The following is a 14540-nucleotide window of genomic DNA, read 5'->3' as shown; positions in this document are numbered from 1 at the left end:
AGCATCTCTTTATTATCAAAATTGTATAGTTTATAAATTATCTCGTTCTTTTCCTTCTTTTTCTTCTTTCTTTTCTATGACAAGAAAATCTGCTCACAAATGACACAGAATTTTCCCCTCTATTCTTGTTATTTAGAAGCAACATGGCACAGAAATCTAATGGAAAAAGAATTGTTAGTTTACTGTAAAAAAAAAACATGTGCCACATTAGAAATGATTTCCTCTCGTTTGTTTTTCTGTCCACTAGGATTATATATATAAATTGTTATCAAATTCAAGCATGTTTCGCCACACTTGCGCTGATCCTGGGATAGGCTGTTAGTGGAAAAGTGTGTGTGTGTGTGAAAATTACACCTAGCAACATTAAAAATATCTGTCTTCTCATACTCAAATATTACTCTTGATTATGAAAGTTTTTTTTTCTTCTTCTCACTATATTCTTGACCTACACAATTTTCTTTCCACGCATTCATGGCTCTTCACATTATGAAATTTACAAAATGACGAGGAATCATGGATTATTTATATTGGGCAAATAAGTATAGGAAAAAACATTGCGCGCCCTTCGCCACAAAGGGAATAAAAACAAACAATACATTTTGTGTAGCTCTAAAATTGAGTTTTGAAATTTGCAACAAGTTAAATAAAAACTCTTATAATATTTCAATGTTTCATAAATGAGAAAATATTCATATATAGTTCTCTATTTCAATGATTTTCCCTCCTTTCTCTCTCTCTCTAAATGGGATTTTCTTTTTCTTTATATTTATACACAGAGAAATTAATGTATTTTGAAAAGAAGGTTGTTTTTTTTTAATACCACATTTTGTGAACTTGAGAAATACGCCCAGAACGCGCAACACTACTATGCACAGCAGCCTTTGCTGGTCGGCGACTTGTCCTGGTCCTTGCGATAGACTATCACGCGCGCCTCGGGATTGTCGGCGGCGTCTTTGCCGGACGTCTTGTCGAGAATCGCCTCGGCCAGCTCGCAGAACGCCCTCTCGATGTTGATGTTTGCTTTGGCGGAGGTCTCCATGAATCTGATCCCGTGCTCCACTGCGATCTGCAGAGAGAGAGAGAGAGAGAAAACCATCAGCAGTTGCAGCCACTCGAGCACGAAGCGAAGAAAGGCATTTGCAATGGAGTGCGAAGCAGAAAGCCGCCGAGAGAGATTTTCTCTCGGGCAGACGTGAAGAAAATCTGACATTTTCACCTGATTTACTCTCAATATTTAACCCTTCACATTTGCTTGTTCCTTATTAAGATGGAAAATTCATTTGGAACTTGATTTTACGCTCAAAGACTGAGATTTCGCTCAATTTAGGCTAATCTCATCGCTCTAGTTTGCAGTCTCAAGTCTGTTTTAAATAAAAGAATTAACCCTATGTTGAGGCAATAAAAAAGAACAATATTAAGAAGACCAATATAAACCATCAATAGCGAAAGGAATATTTAAAACCCAAATACGCGCCATTATTCGACCAGTTGAAAGGTCATGCCAGTTAGTCCTTATGTCAATATGCTCATTTCTCGTCCTGCCATCAAAGCGAAGGGACGCGCTGCTGTCAGTGTTGTTAGTAAAAGGGGTAAAAGGTTTTCTTTGTCTTCCTACAAACACGAAGTAAATGCAAAAAACGTTCTTATATCACAAATAATGGAAGGATTGCAAGTAAAAGAAATGAGTGAGAAGAGTAACGTTTGCTGCCACAAATGCAGAGATCAATTCCAAGAGGCGGCGGAACTACGAAACTACCAGGAAAATGCGCACAATTTCTACAGATGCAAATCTTGCGGTCTAGAAGAGACTTCCGTGACGGAGTTCGAGTTTCATCTTCAGACTCACGGAGGATTTAAGCTGTTCAAGTGCTTCACATGTCAGGAAATGTTCTCTTTCCTTCACGAGCTCAACAATCATCTGGCCAGTCACTTGGCGGAGCAGGAATCGCCGGCGAGGGAGGAAGAATGCCTCGAGACGCAGATCGAGTTAGAGGAAGAGATGAAGACGGAACCCGAGGAAGAATATTTCGAGCATTCTTCGAGAGAAAGTGAAATTGAGGACCAGAATGCCGAAGAAGAGCCTCTGGAGATCGAAGAGCCAGAAAAAGCAGCTAAAAAACAAGATTTGAGCATTGGGAAAAGTGTTTTTTCTGTGAAAAAGCGAAAAATGCACAAATGCACACAGTGTCCTTACTCCTGTGACTGCATTAGTCAGTTGAAGCGTCACTTGCAGACGCACAGCAATGCTCATCCTTTTAAATGCACCCTTTGTGAAAAAACATACGGATATAAATCAAGTTTGCACCATCATATGCAGACACACTGCAAGGAAAAGAACCACAATCCCTGTCCCGAATGCGGGAAAGTCTTCTCAACGCCAAAATATATGAAATTGCACCTTAAGACACACAATCCGGAGAGGATGTTTGCGTGTGACTGGAACTTTTGCAAATACAGGACACACAATAGTTCGCACTTGAAAAGGCATCGTCGGACTCACACAGGAGAGAATCCGTTCAAATGCGAGTTCTGCAATTCCAAATTCAATACTAAAGATGAAATGAAGCGTCATATCAGTTACATTCATGAGCCCCGCACTATTCCTTGCACGCGTTGCAAAAAGAACTTCGCTACTAGCCTTGATCTGAAACAGCACGTCCAGCGGAAGCACAAAAAGAAGACGATTCCCTGCCCAATGTGCGACAAGAAGTTTGGAGTTCAGGGAGATTTAACCAAACATATAAAACACTGTCAAATTACAGTATAAAGCGACAAGAAGAACCATTTCAACAATGTAGAATTAAGTTGTGAAAAGAGAAAATGATGTTTTCCAATAATATCCAAAATAATTTAAATTCGTATTGTAAAAGAGACTAATTTAAGACTGATTACAGGGATAAGCCATACGAATAACGGATTAGACTAAGCATCACATTGTATGTTTTGAAATAAATAAATGTACTTGATTTCATGTGAATTCGCAGATGATTTTTATAGGCTAGTTAAGCTTTAGTTAATTAGTTTGGTTTATTTCACTTCTTCGCTCCACTTTGTCGCGAAAAAAATGCAGATAAGATTTGCTTTTCTTTGTGATTTTGCAATCTTCAACCAAAATTCTAACACAACTTCAAGCGAAAAAGTGAAAAGCTTAATTGTATTGCGTGAAGTGAAGGGTTAAAGAGTTTGAAAATGTATTCAAGTGGCTTTCTCTGGGCATTTCGCATGAGTTTCTGTGCCTATTTGGCGCGATTTCCCCGGGAAAAGCATCTGCGGGGGATTTTGCTCGGCTTCCGGAAAGCCAAAATCATGTACTCACGGCGTGTCCTCGATCCCTGCTCACGACTCTCTTGTCCTCCATGTCGCACTTGTTCCCCAGAATCATCTTCTCCACGTCCTCATTTGCGTGCTGGTCAAGAAGATAGCATTAGAGTCATGAGTCATTCCCTTTTCGCGGCGCATACGAACCTCGTCTATATTCCGCAGCCACTTGACGATGTTCTCGAAGCTCTTCTCATTTGTTATGTCGTACACCAGCATGATGCCCATGGCCCCTCGGTAGTAGGACGTCGTGATTGTGTGGAAGCGCTCCTGGCCGGCTGAAAGAGAGCGGAGAGCGTGCGATTAGCGACTCCCGGACAGCCCGAGTGTGTGTCTTTGTCCCTAACCTGTGTCCCAGATCTGCAGCTTGATCTTCTTGCCGCGCAGCTCCACTGTTTTGATCTTGAAATCGATGCCTGCGGAAGAAGAGAGATCGTGAGTGGCTTGCGGCACGTTTCTTGGCCACTTTCGGTGGTCAAACACAAGAGCCGGAAAAGTGGAGTCGTGAAGCGTCCATTACTGATTGGAACGCCTTTCTCAATGACATCCTTTGTACACAAGCAACGACAATCGCGGTTTTCGCTGCGATTCGCATTACATAATTGCGTCTCCGTCGCAATCTTCCAGCGCACCGGAGCATCACGGACGCTGTGTTCGCGGCGAAGAAAGCCTTCTTCGGGCGGCACAAGAGCCGAAATTTGTTGAAACGCCCTTTCTTTATCACTTTATCACGCAACGTCGCGCGATGCACTCGGATTGCAGCAATTATGCTCACCTATTGTTGATATAAAGGTCGATGTGAAGGCGTCGTCGGAGAAGCGGAAGAGTATGCATGTTTTGCCAACGCCAGAATCGCCGATTAGCAGCAATTTGAACAGCAAATCGTAAGTTTTCTTCGCCATTCTTCTATAATACACCGTCTAAATATGGAATCCAAATCACTACTTTTGACAACCACGAAGACGCCCGACAAATTTTTTGCCTGACACGATGGACTTGTGTCAGAAGTGTCTGAAGTTGAGCGAAAAATGGCAGCGGACAGTCGCCAGACGGTCCCAGTTGCGGTTCCACACATGCTACTTAATGGTTTCAAGAAACGGATACGCATCGGTAGTGGATGTGAAACCCTTGCGGATTTGTATCCTGTTCTGTCTCTGAGGGCAATCGGAGAGCAATAATACCTTATTGCCTTTCACGAATTCCGGGATAAGATGACGCCGGAGAGTGTTAAAGGTGGTCAGATTCAGCATGACCAACATTGCCGTTTGGACAAAAATATATTTTTTAATTGTATTGGATTCCAAACACGAGATAAATACGAAAATGTTTCCAGAAATAACTACGAAACTCTTTCTTGCAATAAAAACTAAAATATTTCTTGATCTAAATACGAAATTCTTTCTTGCACTATAATAGCGAAAGGCTTTCCTGAAATGTCTCGGAGGGCATAATTATCCTTTTTTGTTCGAGGTTTATTGCCCTTTGCGCCCGAGCGTAGGGGCAATAAAAAAAAGGGATGATTACCCTCCGAGATATTTCAGGAAAGCCTATCGTCGGGGAAAAAGTGAAACGCATCTAATGTAAATTCGCCATAAGCGCTCTAGGTCGGAATCGCTTTCTTGAAACCCTTACGTAGCGTGTGGAACCGCAACTGGGACGCCCGACAAATTTTCTGCCTGACACGATGGACAAGTGTGAGAAGTGTCTGAAGTTGAGCGGGAAATAGCAGCGGACAGTCACCAGACGGTGAATGAAAACAATGTTTTTGGTGTATTTTCGCGATTTTCCCAGAAGATTTTCACAGACAGACCACATATTTGCGCCTAAAGGGTAGTTTTCAATCGACACCGATCATTTGGGGAGCAATTTCTCTAGTCTTGTATTTTCGGTAGAAAATACAAGACGTCATCCCCACCTGGTTGACTGCCCAAACAAACTCCGGTGAAGGTTGATGGAGAGCTCCAATTGCCAGTGATCCCCAGTTTTCATCTGCCGTGGCGTGAGGAGCACACGTGAGTGTGGTGCCTGTGATTGCAGAGAATGCGTGTCACGAGTGCCCAGTGATTCCCTATCGCCTGTCGCGTGTGCTTTGCGCCCCCCGAACGGCCACCTTGGGACTTTGACAAGTGAGCGATGGCCGTCTTCTCGTGGCTGGAGGGCCGCAGTCGCGGCTTCCGGTCCCGGATCGGCGACACAGATCGCATCTGCCGGAGTCTCTATTCCACCATCGAGCCAACGGACGTGTGGACAAACCAGAACGTCAACAATCATCTCTGGGGCGGCGTCTACAACTTGGAGTTCTCTCCGGACGGGTGAGTGCGCCTCTCCTGCGGGATGTCCAACACGAGGATGAGGTGTTCGCAGAGAGAGATTGCGTAGGAAGTGCTTCACACTCGACTGGCAGGTTCTAATTAGCCTGGAATAACAGTTTCTTATTAGAAGACGTATCAAAGTACCAATTGGAATTTATCTCAACTGAGATAACTTGCATTTACTCTTGTTTTACTCTTAAGGAATGTTGTCTGGAATCTTAGCTTTGCTCAGCTGGGATTTTAGGGGCCAAATCGAAATTATACTCAATGGAATGCGAACATTACTGACTATATTGACTTTGTAACTGATATTTGAGTGATCTTTTTGGCATGTTCGTGTATATCTTGTGCATAGAAGAATGTAATTGGAAAAGCGAAAAATTCTAGTTGATCGTATGTTCACACGATCGCTTTACTTAATGTTAATCTGCAATTTGTGGGATTTCCACAATACTTGATCCAACCGACCAAAAGCTCGTTTGATCTCTCTCTTTTGGGTAAGAATAAAAAATATGCGAATCATTAATACGCAAAATCAATTGACTCGTGCAAAAATTAATCAGTTGAACGTCATAATCCTTCAATCCTTCAATACTGTTAGGAATGGTCACGATTTCAAGCGGTGTTTGCCATCAATTTTCACCTTCAATTGTATTTATTGAACACTGGCTGACATGATATTGGCAATTGATGTCGTGCTGCACAGTTGGAGTGTCGAATGGGGAAAAGTCCGCGTCTCCCAGCGACTTGAGAGGCTTCTCTTTATGGAAATCAGTCGCGTGTGTGATCTCATTGGGGGCTGAATTGCAGGAAATGATATTGATGTTTATCTCACGAGCAAATGGCTAATGCTATTGTAACTGTGAGAGGCGCTATATTTGCTCTTCTGTGGACTGTCCATTTATTCCCACTTTACGCAATTTCAGCGCAGAGAACCTGCTGATGTCACGTGCTTCTTGTTTTGATTGATATAATGTTGTGTGTGCGCACGTTCGAGGCTGATTCTGTGCGGTGTCTCTAATGTTATTCAACAGCAATTCATATTTGTGGCCGTTCTTGTTTTCAGGCCTCCAGACATTGATCTATAAACTTGATATTAAAAAGTGAAAGCCCAATATTTCGTGGAACTGTCGAATTGTCACATTGAAACCGTCTAAATCATCAGATTGACGAATGTTTTCTATGAATTTTTGAGGAAAATGTCCTTCTGTGAGACTACTAATAGTATTAATATTCATTTCCTCTCTGCAAGTTGTATTAATTCTTATATTAGCACATTTGCATTTCCTGAAACAATTCGCATTTTATTGCAATTTCCTACAAACAGACGAATGCGAAGTAATTAAATTGTCATAAGAGATTGCATTGCAGCTAAATTGCAGATGTTTGTAGAAATTCATGGTGACCAAATGATATGTATCATGGGAATTTTTGTCCATTTATCGGTCAATTGCAGTGATGTTGGAAATGCCGGTGAAACTTGATTTTGCGGTTCAGCAGACACACCTGTAATTGCATTGTTTGGGCGAATAGTCATGATTTGATGGAACAAATTTCTTCGGCAACTTTTCACCGTCTGGCGTTGGAGGTCAAAAATATGTCTGCAGACGGTCGATCTCTTCCTGGTTTCTCCTCAATTATATCCATCTAAAGATCGACCTTGTTTCATCTTCTTTGTGAATATTTATTCTTGCACGTGGTGAAGTCTCAAGTGTGCAAAACGGATTCTATAACCGGTCCATATTGTCCTCATGCTCGTGTTGCCATGCTGAGATCTTGCGGCGAAAACACTTTTACTCTTATTTCATGTGATGTGTTATTGCGATTGAAAATGCAAGTCTTGGTTCTGTTCTCAGCTTGTTTCTGTCTCGTGAGGCCCATTTAATCGCATGCCGCGTCTGTTCTGTGCATCGAGATCAAGGCCAGAATTATGCACACAGATTTTCATCAATGTGCATTTTTCCCATGCATGTGTGTTGTCAACATACTAAACGCACACGAAACGTGAGATTTTTCCAAGTGTTCTTTATGTTAAACGGTCTTTAGAATGTTTGGAATGCTGATGGACTAGATAAATATAATATTGAAATATATTTAGTTTAGAAAAAAAAGTGAATGGAGCGTGTGTCTTAAACTTTGGGTTTTAAATTGAAGAAATCTTTCACTAAGTCTACAAAAAACGCAGAAAACAAACTCTAGAATTGCTTAAATTTTTGCGCTTCACCTCAAAATCTACGCATAATTTGCCTCTTATGTGTAATAAATGTTATTTTCTGTTTATATGGTGTGCTAAAATGTGTTGCCATAAGTATGTAAATAAAACCAGAAATCGCGAAAACGTCAGGTTTTCCACAGAAATCCCAGCAAATTCGGGATAATAATGTGACCGCTTGATAGAATCTCAGTCTTGTTCTCAATGAGTTCTTGTTCTTAAGGCTGCAGGCAATTAGAATAAGAGTACAAATGCCCGAAGCTGCATTGGCGCGAGCCTTCTTAATGGGTGTGTGAAGATTTAAAGCGATTGTCTCTTTGTGGGTCGATCGGACCGGTTTTTTGCCTCTCTATTGCGTAACGTTAGCAATGAAATTGCACGCTCTAAGATCATGCTGCTGGCGCTTTAAATTGATCTGAAGGAACCACCCGAGAGTTTGTATCCGGGAGTTTTCACTGATCTCCTCAGCGTGATCATGGACAGCATCCAGGTGATTTGACTGACGGATCTGGCGGCTTGATTGAGTGAGACTAGCAATGGTGCGCGGTGGACTTTTTGCCACGAGCCTTCATCTTCGGCTATAGTAGCTTTTATGCGCTAAATTGGAGTCAATGCCAAAGTTTTATGACCACACAGCAAACTATGTGATTAACATTCTTCAATATATAATTTTTATATCGTGTCTTGTGACCAACTCGATGGTCTTTCACATGAACTTCACCTTCTCTTGCAGATCCATTCTTGCGGCGGCGTGCGAAAAGAGATCAATTGTTCTCTTTGCAACGAACACCTTTAAGGAGACCAAAATCATTCGACAAGCACACACGGACTGTGTCAATTGTGTAAAGTGAGTGGGAGAATATGTTTTTATCAATAGAGGAAGAATCTCAAGGGAAGATTATCTGATCATCTGTTTTTCACCTGATAAAATTTCATTACATGCTTTGATCTATTCAGTGTTATGGGAATACCGACTTAAGAGATCAATTTACAATGTGTTAATCGTGTTAATGGTCAAAATTTCCATCCTCTGCAGATTTCTGGATGATCGAATGTTTGCATCCTGCTCAGATGACTGCAGTGTTGTTTTGTGGGACGTTCGGAATCTGAAGACACGCGTCCGGACACTGCTAGGACACTCGAACTGGGTGAAGAACATCGAATACTCCAAGAAGGACAATCTTATCGTTACTTCCGGCTTCGATGGAAGTATCTTCACATGGGATATTAATTCCACCACAGAAAGTGGACTGCTCTACAGGAATGTTTTTCATACTACAGGCAAGAATTAAAAAAAAAATTCACGTCAAATAAAAACTTTTCTCGCTTCCGTTTGCAAATCGATTGGGCAGAAATGCAAATTGCACGTGAAAAGCACGAGAGCACAGCGTTTAAAAACTTGCTCATGGTCAAGATAATTCTTGCGAAAGCCTATCACATGATTAATCAGTGATTAATATTGATTAATTGTGATCTTTTGCAGTGTCTTGCGATTAATGAATGCGAATTGAAAGACCCCATGAACTTGAGAGCAAATAGAGGCACGTCACTTTATGGCTGTTCTGCGTTTGCTTTTCTTCGTTGAGATCAGAATTTTGATATTGAAAAGATCACATTTTACTTCCTATATTGATGAGTAGACGATGTTGGCAATATATGTTGAAGAATTTACATAAAACTGTCGTTTGCGTATGGCAATTTAAGTTAAAATAAACCCCGTAATATTTCCACTGACTAGAATCAAGTGAATAAATAATCTTGAAAACCGCAAATGGAAATAAATATATTACGTGTTTTGATAAGTTCACTGAATCCTGTATAAAGATAGAAGTGTTTGTTTATGATTTATAATCGCTCTTGTGCGCTAAGTTGTTTGAAAATTCATACAATAAAGTGAGAATGAAAATTAACTCACGTATAATGAGGCAATTTATGCAAATAAACCAGTATTTAATTAGTAATTATCACTATAAAATAGTGGAGCAAATCGACTAATCGCTTTTCTTTCTATACACTCCGCTTAGGTTTGATGAGATGTCGGCTGACGCCGGACGCTAGCAAACTCGTGATCTGCACGACAGGAGGCTACATGATAATAATCCATGATCTCAACCTGGAGACCCTGGCGGAGGACCTGAAGGGCTTCCGCCCCAACTTGCATAGACTGATGCAGCTGGGCCGCCAGCTGATTCCCTTCGCCTCGCAATTCACCCACTTGTTCCTGCGCTCGCAGAAGGAGAACCGCGTGGAGCTGGTCAGTGACTTTCCCGAGGGCAATGACGCTGAGGTGATCAGCTCGCTGCAAATTCATCCGCACGGCTGGACTGCGCTGAGTCGCAACATCAGCTACGATGAGAGCTCTGAGTTCACGTGCGTGCACGACATTCAAGACTTCGAGGAGGAGAGTGATACGGAGGATGACATCGAGAAGGAGGTGGATTGTACGATAATTGAGCGACGGATGAGAATCCTGATGCCCGATTCGCCGCTGTATGAGCGCAATGCCGCCCGATTGGTGGCGCTGCGTCGGGAGGCGATGAACCGCGAGAATCGAGTGACGAGTGAGGATCTGCATCCGGACATCTGGGAGATTCAGTGGCCGCTGATGAACAGGAATACGCACCATATGAACTCATCGCACAGTCGCCTGGAGCGCTTCCGTAGTGGCATTGTGCCTGAGGAGGCTCGGAGTGCGTCCACACCAGCGGCTGGAAGCAGTAGTTCTGGCACATCGACGATTGCCCAGATGCGCGCTGCCACTGTGGCGGCGGCGATGATCACTGGTCCGCGAACGGAGGCAGAACGCAGCGTGCTCGAGGACATGATTGTGGACTCGGGTGAGGAGTTCGTGATGCCACGCGAGGAGCACACGCTGATGTCGGCGAAGAGGCGACGCGTTCAGCAGAATGCAAAGCGGATGCTTTACTACATCGAAGAGCCAAACATTGGGAAGCGCTTCATCAAGGAGCTCTGCTTCTCCTCCGATGGCAGGATCATCTGCTCACCGTATGGCTATGGCATTCGGTTGCTCTCCTTCAACCGCGAGTGCAGTGAACTGAGCGCATGTGTGGATGGCGTGGACGCCAAGGCGCAAAAGCTGACGGAGTTGAAAGTGATGAAGTGCCACTCTGACATCGTGGTCAGCACGAAGTTCAACCCACGCTTGCCGCTCCTCGTCACGGGGTGCCTCAATGGGAAGATCGTGTGGCTGCAGCCGGTCCTATAGGCCATCCTTGGCCGTACTTACCCCGTCGTGTGTTAATAAAGTCCTATTTGTTCCCAATTCGTCATGTTTCATTTGCATTTCACTTCTCTCGGTGTGTTTCACGAAATTACTTCTTCATTGCAACTCAATCGCAAGCAATTTTCGACTGGGTTCTGTTCTTGACTTTTTATTCGAATTCTTTCGAAGACTTTGTCGGCAAACTTTCAATAGATGTCGCTAGTGAGTCTATTTAAACAATTAAACAACTCTTTTCAAGTTCAATGCCGCATTTGTACAAGTAATTATTTGCTAATCAACTGATTCAAGTATGTTTATGAAGTGAAATATCAAAATTTAAGCGTTGTGGAATTTAATTTAAATCATAAAGTGATTATATAATAAAAATTGTCACAATATTGATCAATTGCTGTTGTTCTTGTAAACACTAAACAAAATATTGTTACGAGTTCTTGCGCTAATTGTGCTTGTAAAGGAAACACAAGACATAATAAATAAATACCTCAAACATGTTTAAAGATAAGGCAGCGAAAATGAGGAAAATAAGGGAGAAGGGGTGGAAAATTAATAGTCTTGCCGCACAAATTGCTTTCCATGCAACTCGCATCTTGATCCAGGCCAGACGAAAAGAAGTAGTTGTAGTTCATGCTCCACATTCTGGCATTCTTAAGATGATAAATTGCTCAGCAGTGGATGAAAATGTGAATGCATATTTTGTTATTTGTGTTTTTCCGTTCAGAGAAGTTGTATAATAAAAAAGAATTGAGAATAGATTTGGAGTTATAAGAAAATGGCCATTGTTGTGGCAATGTTTTGAGTGAATTGGAGAAAAATTTATTCATGAAAATTGCACAGTTGAATTTCATGTCAATTTTCCGCTCTGGAGACTCATGACAGCTATCATGGAATGGCTTTTAATCAATCAAACGATATCACAAACCGACATCTCATTCGCATTGACGATGTCGGTGGTTTAGATATCGCTGGGGTGGCCCTTCGGCGTCTCTCCTCGCCTCATTATAATACCGAATGAGGGCCAATTTCAATCACAAGCATCCACGGAGTGGCAAAATGGGCAAAATGAGTATCGCTTTGTAGATTAAATATAGAATTTCGAGTAAAAATTCGGTGACGAACATTTGAATTCTCCTCTAATGCCTCATAAATATTAAAACAATTTTCAAAAATATACACGGACAAATTCTCGTTGGCGAAATGAGATCTGAACAATAGGGGTGAAACGAAATGGGAGAGTGAGAGAGGGAGATCCATAACTAACACATCAATTCACATACAAACCATTTTATATTCATATCGTTTTGATAGCGCGGCAATTTGATTATTTGGACATGCACGCGATTGCCAAATTCTTTTTTTCACATTACACATGCCCGTTTTTTGCACGCTACTTTGCACCGACTAACCACATTCCCAAAATTCATGGCAATTATTCCGCCATACGCAAAACTGCATCTCCAAATCTGCGCATGGGGAAGAATATATTTGTCCTGTCGTGCCGCAAACCCTCCAAACACTTGCAATTCACAAGGGGGAGATAATGTGCCCCTAATCTGTACACTTCGTGACACTTCCGAACGCCTTTTCCATCGTTTTTCGGCTTCTACAACTGTTTTTCAGACTAATTAATACACTAATCATAATCTAATCTAGGTTTTTCTGTCTTAGTTTGTCCTAGATTTGTCGTCGGAAAATGCTTAGATAACTTGTGACCAAATTGTGAGGTTATGAATTCGGTTTAAGAATCCTTCTTTGAATAATTTTTATCTTTTGAAACCCAGAAAAAGAGTAAGACTAGCGAATATTACATTGTTTCTAGTAGATAAAGACGTTAAATTTACTAATTTTAAACACGAATAGCGGAAATAACTAAGAAAAGAGATTCTTTTAGGCTTAAATAATATATATTTGAGGTTATGATTGATTTTTAAGCTCTGTTTTACTAATTTTATGTTCTATTTTTCAGTACAAATGCTCAAATTTGCCATGAAAAAGAGAAATATTCCCTGTTTAAACACAAATTAGACGATTTTGAGGGTTATTTTGGCACTAGAAACTGTCTCAAATCAAACACATAACCTAGAAAAACAGCAAATCAGATTTTTCTAGACAGAATTTTTAAAAATTATCTTTTCCACCATAATATCTGCCCCTTGGCAATTCATTTCGATGGTGGCGTTTTTTCGTGACGAGTGAGGAAATCATAAATATGATGGTCTCTCGACAATAAATTTAAGTGGCCCTTTATAACGTGAAATAATACAATTTCTGCGAATGTTGCAAAGGGTCCACCTTCGACTGTTCACATGGCTGTTCGTCTTTTTTGGCGGAAATTTCACTGAATTGCATTACAAGTCTTTTTGGCTGGCAGAAACTCATTTTTGAGTACATTGGTTCCATTAATTAAACACTGAACAACACATAAAATTGCTTGGGAATTGAAATTACTTGTGAAATTATGACTTTCAACCTCTGGAAGGGAGAATTTAGGGAATTTTTTTTGCGACATTTCCTAATTGGTTTCACGGTGATTAAAATATAATCTGCATGAAGGCGAAAATTCTCAGAAATATTATTCACAAGTAATCCGACAATATTTACAATTAATTCAGCACAAGTATTGCTTCGAGACACTGGGATGTTTTCACCCTCAGATCATTGCTATGCACAGCGTATAATTTGCTGATATGAAATAAATTTTGATACATAAACTTCTCAGCATAATGAAAAACACTGAGGCAATTTTCTAATGAAAACAGAAAACATTTAATTTGCTGGACGCATAAATAAATTTTCTTCAACACGCGAGAGGGACGTTAAGAATTTTCCCTTCAAAATTTGTAAGTCAGATTGTGATGGGGATCAGTTTAGCATCCTTAAATCACAAGGTGTCTTTATTCATGCACGAACGAGAGGGTGGAAAAGTAGAAAATTGCCCAGAATTATCATAAACTCCGACGGAGGCTTTCTTCACTTTCTACTGCAAGTCTCTGTGGATTGAAGGAGAGAATTTTCTAATATTACAGCCCAGAAATTCCGATGGGATGTTTACGACATCAAGGGGAATGCATTTTCCCGGAGATGTTGTGTGAAGTGTTCACTTTTAACGAGTCAATTGACTCCCAAATACGCTCCTTGTACACCTTCTGCTTTGCAAGTAAATTCCCTGCGCATTTACGCATTTATTAAGGAACGGAAGATCATAAATAATGTCAAACATGTTCTTATTTTGCCCAATTGCAAGAGCGTAAAAAATACCTGTCTCACTAACTTGACTGTGAGAATAAACTAGGAGAATTTTAGAAGTATCACAAGAGAGAGCAATTTAATTTAAAAATTGCATGCACATCATTTCCAGCTCGGAAATTCAGCAGTTGCGACATGGTGTGTATTTAATTGCACGAAATGTGAATTCTTGATGTTACGAAAAATCCCATAAAGTATTTTTAAATGCAAT

General features: G+C 41.1%; 3 protein-coding genes across 3 annotated transcripts; 2 read left to right on the top strand and 1 right to left on the bottom strand.

The window, feature by feature from the left end:
* Positions 1–95: 95 nt before the first annotated feature.
* On the bottom strand, positions 96–4291 carry LOC132258185 (ras-related protein Rab-10). Its single transcript, XM_059755338.1, has 5 exons — positions 4094–4291; positions 3666–3734; positions 3466–3596; positions 3317–3406; positions 96–1066 (listed from the first exon to the last, which is right to left on the bottom strand). The coding sequence occupies exons 1-5, from the start codon at positions 4218–4220 to the stop codon at positions 866–868; spliced, it is 618 nt and encodes a 205-aa protein (XP_059611321.1). The 5' UTR covers positions 4221–4291; the 3' UTR covers positions 96–865.
* Positions 1080–2881, top strand: LOC132258183 (zinc finger protein 37 homolog). Its single transcript, XM_059755335.1, has one exon. It carries the CDS (start codon positions 1499–1501, stop codon positions 2765–2767), a length of 1269 nt encoding a protein of 422 aa, XP_059611318.1. The 5' UTR covers positions 1080–1498; the 3' UTR covers positions 2768–2881.
* Positions 4292–5075: 784 nt separating the features above from the next.
* LOC132258290 (DDB1- and CUL4-associated factor 10 homolog) lies at positions 5076–11119 on the top strand. Its single transcript, XM_059755541.1, has 4 exons — positions 5076–5630; positions 8576–8689; positions 8879–9123; positions 9867–11119. Exons 1-4 carry the CDS (start codon positions 5452–5454, stop codon positions 11066–11068), a joined length of 1740 nt encoding a protein of 579 aa, XP_059611524.1. The 5' UTR covers positions 5076–5451; the 3' UTR covers positions 11069–11119.
* Positions 11120–14540: the final 3421 nt, after the last annotated feature.

This window comes from Phlebotomus argentipes, unplaced genomic scaffold (genome assembly GCF_947086385.1).
Source record: "Phlebotomus argentipes unplaced genomic scaffold, Phlebotomus argentipes genome assembly scaffold_4, whole genome shotgun sequence".
Lineage (NCBI taxonomy): Eukaryota > Metazoa > Arthropoda > Insecta > Diptera > Psychodidae > Phlebotomus > Phlebotomus argentipes.
Note: the sequence above shows the minus strand (reverse complement) of the source record. Positions and strands in the feature narration are given on the sequence as shown.

Excerpts from the sequence above, each read along its gene's own strand:
- LOC132258183 (XM_059755335.1), top strand. The coding sequence starts at position 1,499 with ATGCCAGTTAGTCCTTATGTCAATATGCTCATTTCTCGTCCTGCCATC.
- LOC132258290 (XM_059755541.1), top strand. The coding sequence starts at position 5,452 with ATGGCCGTCTTCTCGTGGCTGGAGGGCCGCAGTCGCGGCTTCCGGTCC. Across the intron at positions 8,690-8,878 it reads GACTGTGTCAATTGTGTAAA|ATTTCTGGATGATCGAATGT; the intron begins GTGAGTGGGAGA and ends CATCCTCTGCAG. Across the intron at positions 9,124-9,866 it reads GAATGTTTTTCATACTACAG|GTTTGATGAGATGTCGGCTG; the intron begins GCAAGAATTAAA and ends CACTCCGCTTAG.
- LOC132258185 (XM_059755338.1), bottom strand. The coding sequence starts at position 4,220 with ATGGCGAAGAAAACTTACGATTTGCTGTTCAAATTGCTGCTAATCGGC. Across the intron at positions 3,407-3,465 it reads GGCTGCGGAATATAGACGAG|CACGCAAATGAGGACGTGGA; the intron begins GTTCGTATGCGC and ends CTTCTTGACCAG. Across the intron at positions 1,067-3,316 it reads GCAGGGATCGAGGACACGCC|ATCGCAGTGGAGCACGGGAT; the intron begins GTGAGTACATGA and ends CTCTCTCTGCAG.